Source organism: Planococcus citri, chromosome 4, assembly GCF_950023065.1.
Source record: "Planococcus citri chromosome 4, ihPlaCitr1.1, whole genome shotgun sequence".
NCBI lineage: Eukaryota > Metazoa > Arthropoda > Insecta > Hemiptera > Pseudococcidae > Planococcus > Planococcus citri.
This window is the reverse complement of record NC_088680.1, coordinates 30470066-30486609: the sequence shown is the minus strand read 5'-3', so window position 1 is coordinate 30486609 and position 16544 is coordinate 30470066. Positions and strand designations below refer to the sequence as shown.

The window sequence follows — 16544 nt, the reverse complement described above, 5'->3', positions numbered from 1 at the left end:
ATATTCAACAATGTTTCTAATGAAAATGGACCAAATTCAAGGATAGAGAGTAAAAAAGCCTAAAACTTCAAATTTTTCGTTTTTTCAAAATATATTTTGAGAACTGAGGGGAGGGGGGCAGAGTGCTTTCTGGCACGACTTATTTATACTAACGTTGTTGGAGAGCTTCTTCTCATGAAACCCGACAACTTAAAGGCGTTAATAAATATTTGATTCACCATATGTTATGCATGAGAGCTCTCTTCCTAATCCACAAATTAGTCATGGGTGGAGATAGGGGCCTTAATTTGATTTTACCCAAGTATGGATTTTGACTGAGGTGTTGGAACTAGATAGGTAATTCACATTTTTAAAAATTTTCCCTAATATTTCGATTTTTTCACATTTTGTAAAATTGTGGGGGCTCACCAACATCTCTTATTTTTCACCCATGGAACTTAAAATTTCATGGGTCAATTTTTTCACCAGTGATAAAACTACATGGGACGGGAGCGGAAAAAATGTTTCCGCCATATGTAAATAAGGTAGGTATATACTAAGGTATATATACAAATCTGTTCATTGTTTTTGTTCAAAATATGAATTTTATCATCTTTTGAAAAATGTTGAAAAATCTAAAAAGTAGCAACTTTGGGTTGGTGCATAACTCATTAACTCTTCTCACATTTTATGGGAATGGAACATTGATGTTATGAAAATTCGTAACACTAAATTAATCTGTTTGATCAAATTTTCATTTTTTGCATTTTTCGTAAAAAATAAACTTTTGAATTAGGATAATAAAAATTCTCTAAAATTCAAAAAATGCAGTTCAGTTTACAAAGAGTTTTTTTGGCGACACATTTTTGGATAAGAGTATTATTTGTTCTTTTTCTGCCACTTGGAATCTCTTTTAATAGGTAAGTACCTACATTGCTCATTTCTAAGTTGGAATCGTTAAGGAAATCAATTTTACCCAAATGGAAGTAAGTAAACTTTGAGATTTTTGACCATAGTACCTACATATTTTATTTTATCACAAATCGAGTTAGTTCAAATCTCCATTAATGACAGTGGCGTAGCCAGGATTTTCTCAAGAAGGGGGCAAAACCAGATTTTTAGGCATAAAAAATCGAAATGAGGGGTAATTTTCTGGAAATCTATTGTAATGTGTGGTGATTTCATGAAAATGAAGGCAAACTTACTGCTCGAGCGAAGCGAGAGCGAAAATTTTTTGAAAAAATGGGTCCAAACAACGAAAAAACGTCCATTTTTGCATGTTTTCTTTCAAATTTTCGCTCTCAAGGAGGGGTTTCGCTCTCAAAGGGGGGGGCATGGCCCCCTTCGCCCCCCCCTTGGCTACGCCACTGATTAATGATTGACAGAAGCTCAGATTCGACTGTGAAACAAGTTTTTAAAAAATAATTTGAGAAGAAAATTGATATAATATGTATTTTAGAATACTAAAATCATTCTATACCTATAGTGACAGTGAAGGACAGAAAAATTATTCTGACCTTTTTATTTTCAAGGACTTGTCACATTTAAACGAATCCTAAAAATGCGGTGGAAAATTAACCCATTTCAGTTTCATCCTCCAGTAACACGCTGGTAAGTAAAACCCAGATAAGAGGTTGTCGTTTTGATGGATAATCAATTTATGATTTATGCGCAACTCATTGTATCGCATTCACAACCAAAAAAAGAACGATTAATGAATAAAGTGTGCCCACTTTTTTCACCGGTGGGTTCAATTATAGTGGAGAGTATGAGTATAGTTTGAATAATTTGTATAACTGGATTTACAAATTCGCGACGACAAGTTTTATTTAGGTTCGAATATACCTACAATATATTTCTAAGCACTTGTATTTAAAACGCCGCCACGACAATTCCATCCACATATTAGTAGGTAATATTAAATGTATGGATTCGCATGACCCTGTAACTACTGCATGAATTATAAGTAGTGATGTTGCTCATGGTTTTGTATAGTTTTTTAATGTCTTCTTCCAGTAAACGCTTCTACCCAACAAAAGTTGATCATTTGTAGAGAAGCATCAGATTAGATGCCAAATATTAAAATATTCTTGCGTTCTTGAATTTTATCTCATTTATCGACCACTCGTCGGTAAATAGGTAATTTATTTTTTAACACATTTCAACAGGCAGTTTGCACGGTTGGTTGAGTTGTGGAAATGTTAGTGTTCGTTCGGTAATTGTTTATTGGATTGAAAACAAATTTTATAATGAGTTATTTTTCGAACTGTGATTTATTAATTAATAATTTATATTGCAAAATGTATTAATGTGATTATTAGATTTTTAAAAAATATATATATTTTTCAAGTAAGTGGGTATAAGTTTACAAGATTTAAAAAAAATTACACTTTCTTTTTTCCATCCACTATTTCTTTCATTTTTTTTTTCATTTTTCATGCTTTCAATTCGAAATTTTGAAAGGCTAAAAGTATTGTATTTTTCGTTTTAGATACTGCAGAGATGAGGAAAATGCTAAAATTGCGCGAATTAGTACTGCTTCTAATATTTGCAGTAACATTATCAGATTCTGCATTGAACAGTGATCTATTAGAGCTTTATGATTTAAAGTAAGTAGAAACTAGATCTTCATCTAAATATATTTGTTCTGTGATGATGATACATTTTAGTAGGTAATTTCTTTCTAATTTCAATAATTGGAATTCAAATCAATTAATGAGTACTACAATTTTTTTAGAGTGAAAAATAATGAACCAACGTGTAGATTAGTCACTCATGCTAATTTACCAGAAAATAGGCGTACACTGGCAGGTCGAGGTTGTATGTGTGATGAAGAATGTATAAAATACAAAGATTGCTGTAAAGATTCGCCATATTATAGACCAAATGAACAAAGTTTAGCTCCATCTCATCACTGTAATGAATTTACCGCGGTATGTGACACTACAATACTAGCTCAATAATTTAGTCAACATGTTGTATTTTTGATGGAAGTGGATCTTACGTTCGACTTAGGGTGGTTCAAAAAAATTGCTCTGAAGCAAATAATAGAAAATTCAATTCCAATGGGTATTCACGTTAGGGTGAATCACGAAAAAAAATATATCGAAGGATTTTAACCTGTAGTGAAGACCTACATTTTGAATTGAATACTCATCAAATTACAATTTTTGAAAATTGGCAATAACGGCCAAAAAATTAGCACTGCTGTACCTCCTATTCCTAAACATTTCTTCAGTTTCAGAAATGTTTTCTTTCGAAATTTTATTGGCATAGCTAATAATTAATGCGAAATATTTTAGACTAGAATATTCTAAGGCACGAATTCATCTTAAAATCAATACCTAATTTATAAATTTTCAACCATTCAATGAAGCCAACCCTAAAAACGGTCGTGGATTTTGATGGCAATGATGGTCTAGATTTATGCAAAATTTCAATTACTATGTTTTGAAGTTGACCCATTTCTCCATTAGCAGAAAGGGGAGCAAACACAAAGCTAAAGTTTTTTTTGAGTGACTTTCGACTTCCAACTCAAAATTAAGGTCACTGCTGAATTTGGTCACAATCCTCCAACAATTTTCAAGTAATCCATGCCCAAATGTGGCCAGCCACTTCAAAGTGGCAACTTTGATATTCAATTAGGGAAATTGAAAGCCAATTAGGGATGTTGGTTTTGATCATTTGTAAGGGAAGGTTCAACGTTACTCTATCCATTGAAAATATAATCAAGTACAACTCCAACAATTTTCAAGCAAGTTGATAAATTTTATACCATGCAGAATTTTAAACTGAAAATCTTTAAAAATTTCAACATTTTCTCACGAATGTTGTTCAAGAAAGACCTAGCAATCAATGAGTGGTGAATTGAGGAGGTGGATAGCAGAACGCAATAACTCCAAAATTACGAAAATTGAGTTAGATATCTATCCTTATATTATGTAAAATTCAACGGGGAATCCATTCCCGGTGTCAGATTTTGCCCATCAATTGAATATCATAGCGCAATCGAGGAAAACAAGTCTGATTTTAGAGCTAAATGCATTAAAAAATGAGATTTTGTTTGCAAAACGCAATAACTCCACTACTTTTTATACATTTCAGTTGCGCAGATGTGGTAACACTGTTTTTTTTTCATCGGGTAGATACTGAAACTCATTGGGTAGGAGTTACTAAAAAAATTGTGCTTTGGTTCCCACTCTCTGAATGCTATATCACAGACAGGAATTGTTTGAATTTCGCATTCCAGCTTTTTATTGAAAATTTTCGATTAAACATACTTTTTTTCTATAATTTTTCAATTTTTTCAAATAAAAAATACGTTTTTTTTTGCAGAAAAACACCCAAAAAAAAAATTGCGTTCAAAACGCAATAACTTATTTTTCTTATCCTCTCTGTGCTTACCCAGGTGACCAAAATTTTGAAATTGAGTGGAAATTTTATTTATGGCACCCTCCCCTTTCATTTGACACCAATTTTGGAACTTGACCCCCCACCCTTCCCCTCCTGACCATTTTTCCTAATTTCCCAAAAAAAAAACAAAAATGGAGTTATTACGTTCTGCTATCCACCTCCTCAATTGCAAGAGGTTGGTTTTTCATTCTATTCTTAGATGAAATGAAATGATTAGATTCGGCTACTCAAGTTATGAATTAGGTATAATGAATAGATCAAGTGGTTTCGTTGGTCTGTTTCAGCAAAAAAAAACTTTTGCCCTAGCATGCGCTTGGGTCAATCTACTTGTTTTCATTTTTCAATTTTGAATTTCCAAAAAAATTAATTTTTAACCCTAAAAGATGTTCAACAAACAAAACATCTTCTCACCTCAAATATGTAAATGTTTTTTTACCTTCTTGAATTATAAATTCCCAAGAGCTTTTGCTCGTGCTTTCCTCGGGCAGATCCACTTTCATTTTTCGAAATTGAAATTCTGAAGCCTCATTTTGGTATTTTTATGTACCTGTGGTAATTTCAACATTTTTCTACTTTTTTTTCAAAACTTTAATACCTACATTCATTATTGCCACATTTTATAGTAAGTAAATTAAATTTTCATTGATTTTTATGGTTTATTTCGTGATTTTATGACGTTAACGAATTTTTTAGACTTTTTCATGCATTATTGCCAAATTTTACCGAAATTTTTCAATTTCTGATCATCATAAATATTATTACGGATTTTCAGAATTTCAAAATGGCCACTATTCAAAAAGAAATTTTACATGAAAATTTCAATCATTTTTTAAAAATAAGGCGTTCAATGGCTACGAAATTCTCTCCACTTTCGATTGATGTGATTTTATACCAAACATAATTTCAAACCTCTCGAAATTCATTTCAGGTATACTTGATGTCCGACTGTCCATCAAACTGGGAAGATTCGGATACGAAGGAATTATGCAAAAAATCCGTACAACCTTTAGAAGATCAAGATATCTCCATGATTCTACCCATAGGCAACGTGAAAACTCGAGAAGTATTCGGAAATCGACATTGCGCCCATTGTAATAACGACGTCGATATGGAAAATTGGGTCCAGTTCCCGATGGGAGTAGCTACCGGCGAAGCTCCTCCAGGATACTTGAAACCAATAAGATATAAGATCGAAACTCCTTCTTATACGGACTCCAGCCCTCCTTCGACCACCGTTGAGAAACCATATCCTTACATTTATCTTCCGCCATCGAGTAGATTATCAAGTGGTGAATTAGAAACAAAAAATTGCAACAATAGTTGCCAAGTTAAAGTTATAAATAACATAATAACTCAACCATCCCCCGGTATCCTTCTAGATATACATTTATACATATACAACGATACTGTGCTAGATGGTGGAAATACGCAATGGCCTGTACAGTTGCAAAGTATCATTCCCTCCAATTCTGAAAATTCGTACAATAATTTCAGACGAGCTAAACGTGACAACAAGTATAAAATTGATTTTAAAAAATACTCTGCAAAAGCCGAAGAGATTTGTGCCAACGCCAAGTACGACATCGAAAACAAAGAATATATTAGTCAATATAATAATAAAAATTTCATTTGCCGATTTCTTCCTATTTTGCCCGAAAATGCTGATCAGTTTACTAGACGATGCGTTCCATATTTGGAACGAAAATGTCCGAATGGTTATAAAAATCAGGCGATTAAAGAAGAATGTTCTATTTATACGAATGTCGTTTATAATAAATCGAGTAAGAAGCCGTATAGAAATAAAGACTGTGCTCGTTGCAATGACGAAAAAGAAGATAGTGTCAATGGTATACCTCAAGATACGCGCGATGGCAGCACAAGTAAAGCTCCAGAAGCTGCAGATGGGGCGAACAATTATAAACCAGGCGGAAGTAAAGGACACATGCAAAGTATTTTCAACAGAGAAGATGAGAGAAAAGAGGCGCCGCCGGTAACTGATAGAGAATGAGAAAAGTCTAAAAAAAACAATAACTGTAAAGATTTAACTTGATGAAAATATGTGCATTTTTGAAAATAAATTTTAGCACGAGTCTCATTAGTTTTTTCTTTGTTTCGCTAATACCAAGAGCATCGTAATGTCAAAAGTTCAATATATATTTTGAGTGACTTTGAATATTGACTGGAGTTACAAATAATCCTACAAAATCTAAAGAGGCATTTACCTAGAAGTGTCTCACACGCTCGTATTTATCAAGTAAAAAAATCAAAGATTAAATTTTTTATATACTTAATTACGTAATGCTACACGAATTTTAGTTTTCCTCCCCGGATAGCCAGGTAGATAAATTGACATTTTATTCTGCAAAAATACTCTCCTTTTTCAATGGCAACTATTCAACTCGAAATATTCAGGTATAAATATACGTAAATAGGTAACGTCATTTTTTTCCAACTGTCAAGGTTAGAGATTTGGTAAACCAGCCGACTCGAAGGCGCGCTAGACACCGGATTCTTCTTCGTAAAAAAAAACATAAATCTCACCTGCTTTAATAGCCATGTTAGAAGCCATCATTACATAATTCGTTAACACCACATAAAGTACATACATTTCACCGAAGTTCTAGTTCATAAGGTAGGTAGGTATATTAACATTTAACATCACCTCTAATCTCATGCCAACGTTAAAATCGACACATCGTAAAAGTTATAAAAAATTTCTACAGGATTATCTCATAAACAATTTTAGCGCGATGGATGGTAGAGAGAGGTTTACAGCGCCACATCATTAAACTCGTCTTGGATGATCGTTTTAATCGTCCGTAGTTATTTTAGAATTTTTCAACGATTTATAATTTCTTTTTCGCGAGCTAGTCCCTGGGAAAGAGTTTTTTTTAAAAATAATTTCCAGTTCCAGGAATTCATTTTTTTATTTTCAACTTCACGTAGGTTCAGATTCAGTAAGATAAGTATAATTTTTCTCTACAATTTTTTACAAAGCAGTTGCATGAAATTCTTTCTAATTTCGATGTACTCGTAATATGACAAACTTATAATATTTTTTTACGAGAAAAAAAACAAGATTTTTGTTAAAATATGCAATCAAACTGATTTGATATGATCTTCGATATTGGTAATTATGCGTGGAATTCATTAATTGATAGCAAAACAAGTATAGATCTGACCTGTGTATTTTTTTCTTTTATTTATTATGTTTTCATATTTAGGCCACCGAGTGAGAATAAATTTGCATTTATGATGAGTTGACCTTCTTGGGCATTTCATAGTAGGTAGGTGGGTAGGTAAGCAGGTAGGTAGGTAGTGGGCTAGGGTATAGGGTGTACTGTGTAGGTACCTTATTCATATGTGGTGGAAATTTTTTGGCATTTTTCCATTCCAACCTTCTAAAGTTAATGCGTCGGGTGAGAAAATCAACCATGAAATTTTCAGTCCCCTCAATAAAAAAATTGAAATATCAGAGAAAATTGTCAAAGTTATGAACTTTCTAATTCCAACGTCCCCTATCTCTATTTTCTACCCATGACCAACTTGTGGATCAGAAGGGAAAGCTCTTATTTATAACTACTTGTGAAAAAAATATTAGTCAACGCCCTAAAATTGTCGGGTTTCACGAGAAAAATTCCTTCAACCATGTCAGTAGAAATAAGTCGCGTCAGGAAGCAACCCTCCCCCTCCCCAATTCTCAAAATGTACACAAAATCTAAAAAATTGACATTTTTACATTTTTTCCTCTTCTAATCCTTAAATTTGCTCCCTTTCCACAAGAAATATTGCTAAATATTTTTCACCCCTTTACATAATAAAAAAGTGGAACTTAGCCCCTTCTTCAAAAAAATTTTTTTTTAAATAATATTTTCGTGTTTACTTAATGCTTTTTGGACATTTTGGCAAAAAAGCAAAAATTTTCGATCAATTTTGGAAAAAAATGACGACCATTGGACTATTTCTCCAGAGAATTATTTCCTGAGAATTTTGACGAAAAAACATCAAAACTTTCGTCAACTCGCTAAAAATTGACTTACTCTGACAATTTTGACAAAAAACGAGAATTTATTGACAATTTTGGCAAAAACAGTGATTTTTTGGGCAATCATGGCAAGAACAGCAATGTTTGACAATTTTGACAAAAATGAACGTTTCTTGACTATTTTGCCAATAAATGACGATTTTTGAAACTTTTTGACTTTGTACAGATTTGACAGAAAAAAAAGCTAAAAAAACCTTATTAAACAATTTTAGAGGACTATTTAAACAGGTAAGGTGAAAATCAATTTTATTTGGTTACTTGTGATGAGGAGAGGGTACAAAAATCATGGATTTACAACTTTCGAGAAATAGAGTGTTTACAAAAATAATTGAAAAAAAGGCTTGCTTAGAAGGTATTCTACTCAGAGATGAAAAATTTTCAATTAATTTGTACCTGCAGACATCAATTGTGCATTTTTTCAAACATTTTTCAACTTTGGGAGCTTTATACAAGGGGGCCAACACCATTCGGAGGCCCCAGGGAGGTTTTTTTTTGTTGAAAATTTGCTCATTTAGAAAGATTTTGCTCATTGAGAAATTGGAAAAAAATTCTACAGACATCAATTTCCCATTTTTTATGTTTTACAAATGGGCGGGGGGGGGGCTTCATACAAGAGAGCAAACATCATTGAAAGTTCCATGTGGAAATGAGATTTTTCAAAAAAATATTCCTGATTTTGATTTATTTTCATTTTTTTTTCAACTTTTCAACTTTGAGAGGCTCTTTACTAGGAGAGGCTCCTTATTAGGAGGTCAATACAGTTTGAAGGGCCGGAGAAAGTTTTTTTTTTTTGAAAAGGGGATTAATTTTTAAAAATTCTGAGGCAGAGAAACAAAGAATTTTGATAAACTGATTTTGTCAGCTAAAAAAATAGAATAAAATAAAAATAGGCTTAATAAAAAGTTTGAACATTTGCACCTTTAAAAACATCTCTGAAACAACCAAATCGTTTTTCTCATTTCTTTTTCAATTGATATTAAAATGGGTAGATATACCATAATCGAATTCAATTATGAATCCATAATAATTGTCAAGTAATAAGTATACTATTCCAAATTCAAATTTTTCCAGCGAAATTTTCGCCCTGTTTCAATATGAACAGAACTACGAAACGTAAAATTATTCGAAGTCGTAGCCTTTCAAATCTGATGAATCCCTTCACTTTTATTGGGAAGCAAAAATGTCTCAGCCAGATAAATTTGCTCTTGAAGCAAAAAATACGACGTATTATTGAATATTAATACCTGCCTATAAGTGCCTAGACATACTTACTTTTGAATTTCTTAACCTTAGAAATTTAAAAGTAGAAAATTTATGCACCAGTATGGCAGCATCTCTTCCCAGTCTCATTTAAAGTTAATGAGAAGTCGAAGATATTGTACGTAATGTCGAATTAGTTTACTTATTGCCTATTTAATTCTAACTACATACATATTTTGTAAAAAAAAATAAAATCATCGATGATGTTGATAGATAAAGTAGATTCCATTTAATTTTAAAGTAATACTGTGAGCTTATAATCACTGTTTCAATGACACGAACGTTGCATAGTTGCCAAAAATCTTACTATCTTTGTCATTAAATCGATAGATACCTAATAAATTTTAAAAACCAAAAAATATATTTATTATTTTTTTGTTTTTTATTTACGAATGCACTAAATGTAAGTTCTTTCGGCACAGACTGCAAATTTTCGGTATGTTCCTAATCAAAAATTCCTAGAATGCAATATTGCATCCTCTGAGATGTATGAGAACGTTATGGGCGGTCCAGCCCAGGTACATATTATGCATAATACGTCCTACCTCTCATTTCCCCACTAATAAAAATAACTCTGTCATTTCGGTTGCCTACCCGCGTAATTTTCAAGAAAGTGCATAATTTCTATTTATAAACCACTTTCGTCTTCGTCTAACGAAAACCAAAGTGGAAAAAAACAATTAATAAAAAACTTCCGAAGAAAATCCCCATACATTTTTAACGACTGCAGGCTTTACTTGGTTAATAAATTAATACTAACCTTGATAGCCGGTTTTGGGTTCAGGTAGGTACATACATGTTCGACGTTCATACGCCGACTGCCAGTACCAGAGCTAATCATATGTAAATGTTGAAATGTGGCTAAAACCATCGTATTAGCAAACAACTTCGGGATACACTTACACTTACAGTAACAGTAACTTACTCTTAGATGCGCGAAGTCTTCGCTATTTGAGGCTTATAATGTAGTTTCGTGTTGTTAACCCGTGACCACTTGTTTCATATGCACCTAGTATAAATTTCGATGTCACAAGAAGTGTAATATTTGTGCTGATTTTTCATATTCGTATAGTTGTTTCCTACTTGATTAAGTATAAGGTTTTAGATTATAGGTAGGTAGATATGTGAAACTTTCTAACTGCAATCATGATAAAAAAATATCTAGGTACCTACCTAATAAAGTAATTCGAAAAAGTTTGTATGCTTAATTTAATAAAAGAAAGAACCTATAAGTGAAAGAAATTAATTTCGACTGTGTCATTGTTTTTTATGAGTGTTGTTTTATGCTACGTCACAATTTGTTTACGTTTCTTGAATTTGGATTAAACGTGATATATAATTAATAACGAAATACGTATCTACTGTTGCAGTTAACCATTTGATATGTATTATATAACATTCTTATTGGTTTCGTGGCTGTTAATTGGAAAAGCATCATCAGCAGAGAAACTCAGCAATGTATTGAAAGAATATGATCAAAAGTAAGCTTCACCAATTTACGACTGTACTGTATCAATACCTCTTTATTCACATCATTGGAAACTGAATCACTCGAGAAATGACGTCATAGCACTCTTATCTCACTGGTTTTTTTTTGAGTTTTCAGGAGTTTTCATTTCCAAGCTTTTTTTTTCATGTGTCAATGTTTATTTACTTTTTTATACCTAAATGAATTTACCTAAATTTTGATAAGGGCTGGTTTTAAAGGGAATGAAATTTCACGTAGAAAGGTGTAAAAAAATTTCATTTTCGTGTAGAAACAACAATTTTATGAAGTATTTTCATTCGCAATTGTCATGTAAGTGGCAGTACTTCGAATTGAAATTACTCAAAAATTTCAGGGAACACATACTTAGGTGTTTTAAAATACCAAAAAATTCAGAATTTTAATCGTCGTTTCTGCACAAAAAACAAAAAAAAATTTCACACCATTTGACAGAAAATTTCATTTTCTTTACGAAAAGTCCTCATCAAAATTTACATAAATTCACTGATTTCTATTACAAATTCAAAAACCAGAATTTAGAAATGAAAACTGAAGAAAAAAACAGCGAGAAATAGTGCAATGACGTCATAAATGAGGTGCTCTGATTCCGGTCAAGATGGACTATTACAATAACGAATACGAGAACAAACAATCGCTCTGAATTATTATTATTTTTATTTCAGAATTTGTAAAAATGAGCCATCATGTCATCTGAGCAACCAACAAAATCTGCCAAAAAATCGTCGTACTCTCGACGGACGAGATTGTATGTGCGATTTCGAATGTGTTGAATATAACGACTGCTGTAAAGATTCTGAATTTTATGGCGCAGACACTCGTAGCGGAAAAAGCTACACTTGTTCTTCAAGTTCGCAGGTATAAGATTTACAAAATAACTTCTGTGTATTTGAACAAATCAGTTTCAGTCTTTTAGTTTTTCACATACGAGTATATCCGGACTGTACGTCCTGGAAAAAATCTGATGCCAGTGATCTGAAAGAGAATTAAGTGCTCTACAATTTCATAAATTTGCCTACGGGTCATTCCACGACAATTCGGCCAAGAAGTGGTGAGGAGGGTCGGTGATTTTTTTGAAATGTTTCCAGTGGAAAGACCTTCCAAAGGGATGACCAATGTCGCAAATCGCAGCCCTCTAGACTTTTTTAAAAGGCTGCTAGAGAGCGTCAAAGTTTTCAGTGAACTTGAAATATCATCCATTTCAGTAGTGGATTATTCGATAATCGTGATACTTACCAAAATGGAACTTTTTCAAATAGTTAGGGATTTAGAAAGGCTTTTTGGCGATATTTAGGCGATATCATAAAAATCAGTGTTGCCACTTTTTTTTCGTACGAAAAATTAGCTAGAAAAGTTTCAAAACGTAGTTTTCATATCGCTCCAACTCTCAAAAATTCTGAAAAAAATATATTATGGACAAATATTTATGCTGAATAACATATTAGGAAATTGGGATGGCATTATTTCGTGAAGTCGCTTTTAAAAGATTGAAAGTTTGCGAAAAATACGATTTTTTGATTTAAAACGTGAAAAAAAGTTTTGATTGGTGAAGTTGACCCATTTGACCCCTGTTTTCACGTATCCGTTGAAAAAGTTGAAAAAAACCCTTCACTCAGTGAAATGAACTCATCACAAAAAAAATCAAAACTCTGAGTGAATTAAAAAAATTAACGAATTTTAATTTTTTTTTGCTATGAGTGAAATTTTTATCAACTTTCTCATGAAATACGCCAGAAAGATGTCAAAATAAGACAAGTGAATAAATTTCAACTTTTTTTGATGTTTGGAATTGAAAATTGAATTTTTTCTAGTTTTGATTTTTTTGTGATGAGTTCGTCATGTCATCGAGTGAAGAGCTTTTTCAACTTTTTGAACGAATACGTAAAAATGGGGATCAAATGGGTCAACTTCACTAATCAAAACTTTTTTTCATGTTTTAAATCAAAAAATCGAATTTTTTCGCTAACTTTCAATTTTTTCAAATCGATTTTACGAAGTAATCCCATCCTAATTTTTTAATATGTTGTTCAGCATGAAAAGTTGTTCATAATATATTTTTTTTCAGAATTTTTGAGAGTTGGAGCGATATGAAAACTACGTTTTGAAACTTTTGGAGCTAATTTTTCGAACGAAAAAAAGTGGCAACACTGATTTTCATAATATCACCAAAAAGCCTTTCAAAACCCCTAACTATTGAAAAAAATTCCATTTTGGTAGGTATCGCAGTTATTGAGTAATCCACTGCTGAAATGGATGATTTTTCAAGTTCACTGAAAACTTTGACACCCCATAGCAGCCTTTAAAAAGGGTCAGAGGGCTGCAATTTGGGCCATTGGCCATCCCTTCGGATGGTCTTTTTACAGGAAAAATTTCAAAAAAATCACCGAACCTCCTTACTACTTCTTGGTCTTTTGATGTGGAATGACCCCTACATGACATTTTCGTAGGACACTTGGTTTTAAAATTGTACGTCTTTAAAGTTGGAGGAACAAAAAATTGGTCTTATTTATTAGCAAATTTTCGTTACTCCAACTTCAAAGACGTATAATATTGAAACTAAGCCTCCTTCGAAAATTTCATGTAGAACGAATTTGAAGAGAATTCAATTCTTTTTCAGATTACTGCCATCAGATTTTTGCTAGGACGTACGGTTCGTCCGGTATATGCGGAAAACTAAACGACTAAAAAAATTTCCTCGTGTTTATTTCAGTGAACTTTTGGAAATTTTTTTAAAAGTCAAACACATCAACATTTTCTTGAAGGACAAGACTTTCACTCACAATAATTATTTTCATCATCTTTGTGACAGGTTTATCAGATCACCAGTTGTCCTCCCGAATACCAGAATCAAGCGGTCGTAGCGAAATGTCTAGCTTCTCCTCCACCTTTGGACGGTCCCGATAATTCCATAATTCGCCCAGTAACCAATCCAAAAACACGTATCACCTACGGAAACGCATATTGCGCACTTTGCAACAACGACCTCAACGACGTAATGCTTTGGAATCTTTCGGCAAGATGTGGAGAAGCACCAGCAGGATATTTCGATTCGCAAAACCGAATTTTCGAAACTTCCGAAAACAATAACGAAGTTTACGCTCCACCAAGATATGCCAAACCTTATTCGAGACCATCATTTCTATTCGGTCTAAATCAAGGCAATCCCATTCGTTTCTTAAGTCCTACTCTTAAACCACCTTACAACATCAATTACAACCGTCGTAAACGCGAACAAATCAACATCGATTTCAATAGGAATCGAAAAGATTTGGACAATATTTTGGAAAATGTTCGTTACGATAGCAATTCCAGACGTTTTGTAAGTCAGTACAACGGTAAAAATTTCATCTGCGAGTTTGCATCTGTACTCCCTAAAGAGTTGGAACTTTATGTAAGAAAATGTGTTACTGATATGGTATCAACGTGTCCACCTTATTCCGATCCAGAAATCGCTAAAAAGTGTTTGGAGGAAACCTCCATCACGTATGAAAAAGCATCGAAGACAGCGTACAAGAATAAATACTGCGCTAAGTGCAATGATGTGCCAGAAATTAGTCTAACAGGATGCCCACAAGGTGAACGACAGGCAGCTTCGTCATTGTTTAGTACTAGTGATAAAGGAAGTGCACCTCCGTGCGATACCCCCGAATTAAAGAAGAAGTTTTGCTCTTAATTAAACTTAAGTACTACAATATTTTTATTTGAGATAAAATGTGAGTCTGTGTTTCCAGTTTTGTTAATAAAATGTATTTTTTCTATTTTTCGACCAAGTGAAGTAAAATTTATTCTCTCCTAATGAGCCATTTATTGCTATATTTGAGTGAATGCTTCAAAATTTGATTTAATTTGGGGGATTTTGGTTGCTCAAAAAAAGTTGCTCCATTTTGAATAGAATGTAATTTTTATTTTTCAAATTTTCAAAAATTATACACATTTTACTTTAAAAATAATATGAACTAGCGTGGATTTTTTGAAAAAGAGATCGATCCAAATTTTTTGAACAGAAAACACTGATTAGAGTTTAATTTTATTGGAAGATTTGTGCTGCCATAATTTTTCTCGTGTTTATCAGAATGTGTTTTAAAATTTTTTAATTTTTTTAATTTGTAATATCATTTTATTTCTGTCTGTAGTAAAGATAACCTGTGATAAAAAAAGGGACGGATGTATTTTTGGAAAATTGTTGTCAAAATAATTCAATTTTTGAATATTAACTAAGTATATGTATAACTAGTAACTACTGAAAAAAAAAAATCACAAACCTAAGTATAACTTTCAACTGTTGGATTCATTTCAAGCAGAAAAATCATTTTTTAAGAATCACCTCATCTACATATACAAAATTTACCAAAAACTAAAAAATTATTAATTGAAGTGGCTGAAAATTTGGTTTTGAACGATTTTTTACACCACACACGACCCTTTCAAAAATCCATGTTTTGTGCATTTTAGAGTCATTTGAGCTTGGCTGTTTTTTTAAAGCGAATTTGAAGGTATTTGGAGGGAAAATTCAGACTTGAGCCGAATGGCAAAGTTTTCACTTCGAAATTTATGTTACAATACGCAATAGTCGAAAATTATTGAATCCCCACTCTTGATTTCCACAGCTATCAAATAAGTAAGTAATTCTTTTTGTTTCTATTGAATTGAAAAACTACCCATCTGTTTTTTAGATTTGTCCGCATACATAGATATTAGGGTGGATCACCCCTTCCTAAAAAAAAAGTGAGCGGATTTTGACCTAATTCAGCAGAAACCTTCATTTTTAGTTGAAAATTACCCGCAAAAAAGTTTAGCCCCCCCCCCCCAGATGCCGATGGAAAGGAAATGCGGGCCCTCAAAGAATGGACACTTTTGAAAAAATCGTGATTTTTTCGCTGTAGCCCCTACCCAACCTGTTTTAGGAAAAATGGTCCAGTATCGAAAGGTACTATTTGAGATTCATTGTATTGCTGTCAAAATCCAAGACCACTTATAGGGTTCTACTGAACGGTTGAGAAGTTGCAAATCGTTTATTTTCATTAGATAAATTCGTTTTTTGAAAATTTTTTCTTCGTGCAAATATTTCTTATTATATAATTAGACCAAAATATTTAAAGATATTATTTCTGAAAATGGAGAAATACATATTTTGGAACGCATGAGTATCCCATTTTCAATCATTATTGCCCATTTTTAAAATTCAAAAAAATTGCATTCATTTTTGGTTATTTTTTTCGATTTTTGAAATGGCAACAATGATTTAAAAAATTGGAACTACTCTCTCCTAAAAATTACTAAAGATTGCGTTGAGGGGCCATTATGGTTTGAAATTCAAGTTTGAATGGCCAGACAACGTTTTTT

The 16544-nt window shown here is 32.6% G+C and overlaps 3 protein-coding genes across 3 annotated transcripts in view; 2 read left to right on the top strand and 1 right to left on the bottom strand.

The window, feature by feature from the left end:
- The window catches only part of LOC135845811 (hemicentin-1-like), a 972708-nt gene that overhangs the window by 727561 nt on the left and 228603 nt on the right, over positions 1 to 16544 (bottom strand). The gene's annotated exons all lie outside the window — the stretch shown is intronic.
- Positions 1995 to 6483, top strand: LOC135843875 (uncharacterized). Its single transcript, XM_065361914.1, has 4 exons — positions 1995 to 2328; positions 2471 to 2588; positions 2717 to 2912; positions 5321 to 6483. Exons 2-4 carry the CDS (start codon positions 2482 to 2484, stop codon positions 6398 to 6400), a joined length of 1383 nt encoding a protein of 460 aa, XP_065217986.1. The 5' UTR covers positions 1995 to 2328; positions 2471 to 2481; the 3' UTR covers positions 6401 to 6483.
- Positions 10509 to 14971, top strand: LOC135843521 (uncharacterized). The gene is made up of 4 exons (XM_065361455.1): positions 10509 to 10809; positions 11068 to 11178; positions 11867 to 12059; positions 14011 to 14971. Exons 2-4 carry the CDS (start codon positions 11081 to 11083, stop codon positions 14872 to 14874), a joined length of 1155 nt encoding a protein of 384 aa, XP_065217527.1. The 5' UTR covers positions 10509 to 10809; positions 11068 to 11080; the 3' UTR covers positions 14875 to 14971.

Excerpts from the sequence above, each read along its gene's own strand:
- LOC135843875 (XM_065361914.1), top strand. The coding sequence starts at position 2,482 with ATGAGGAAAATGCTAAAATTGCGCGAATTAGTACTGCTTCTAATATTT. Across the intron at positions 2,589-2,716 it reads TTAGAGCTTTATGATTTAAA|AGTGAAAAATAATGAACCAA; the intron begins GTAAGTAGAAAC and ends CAATTTTTTTAG. Across the intron at positions 2,913-5,320 it reads ACTGTAATGAATTTACCGCG|GTATACTTGATGTCCGACTG; the intron begins GTATGTGACACT and ends AATTCATTTCAG.
- LOC135843521 (XM_065361455.1), top strand. The coding sequence starts at position 11,081 with ATGTATTATATAACATTCTTATTGGTTTCGTGGCTGTTAATTGGAAAA. Across the intron at positions 11,179-11,866 it reads TTGAAAGAATATGATCAAAA|AATTTGTAAAAATGAGCCAT; the intron begins GTAAGCTTCACC and ends TTTTTATTTCAG. Across the intron at positions 12,060-14,010 it reads CTTGTTCTTCAAGTTCGCAG|GTTTATCAGATCACCAGTTG; the intron begins GTATAAGATTTA and ends TCTTTGTGACAG.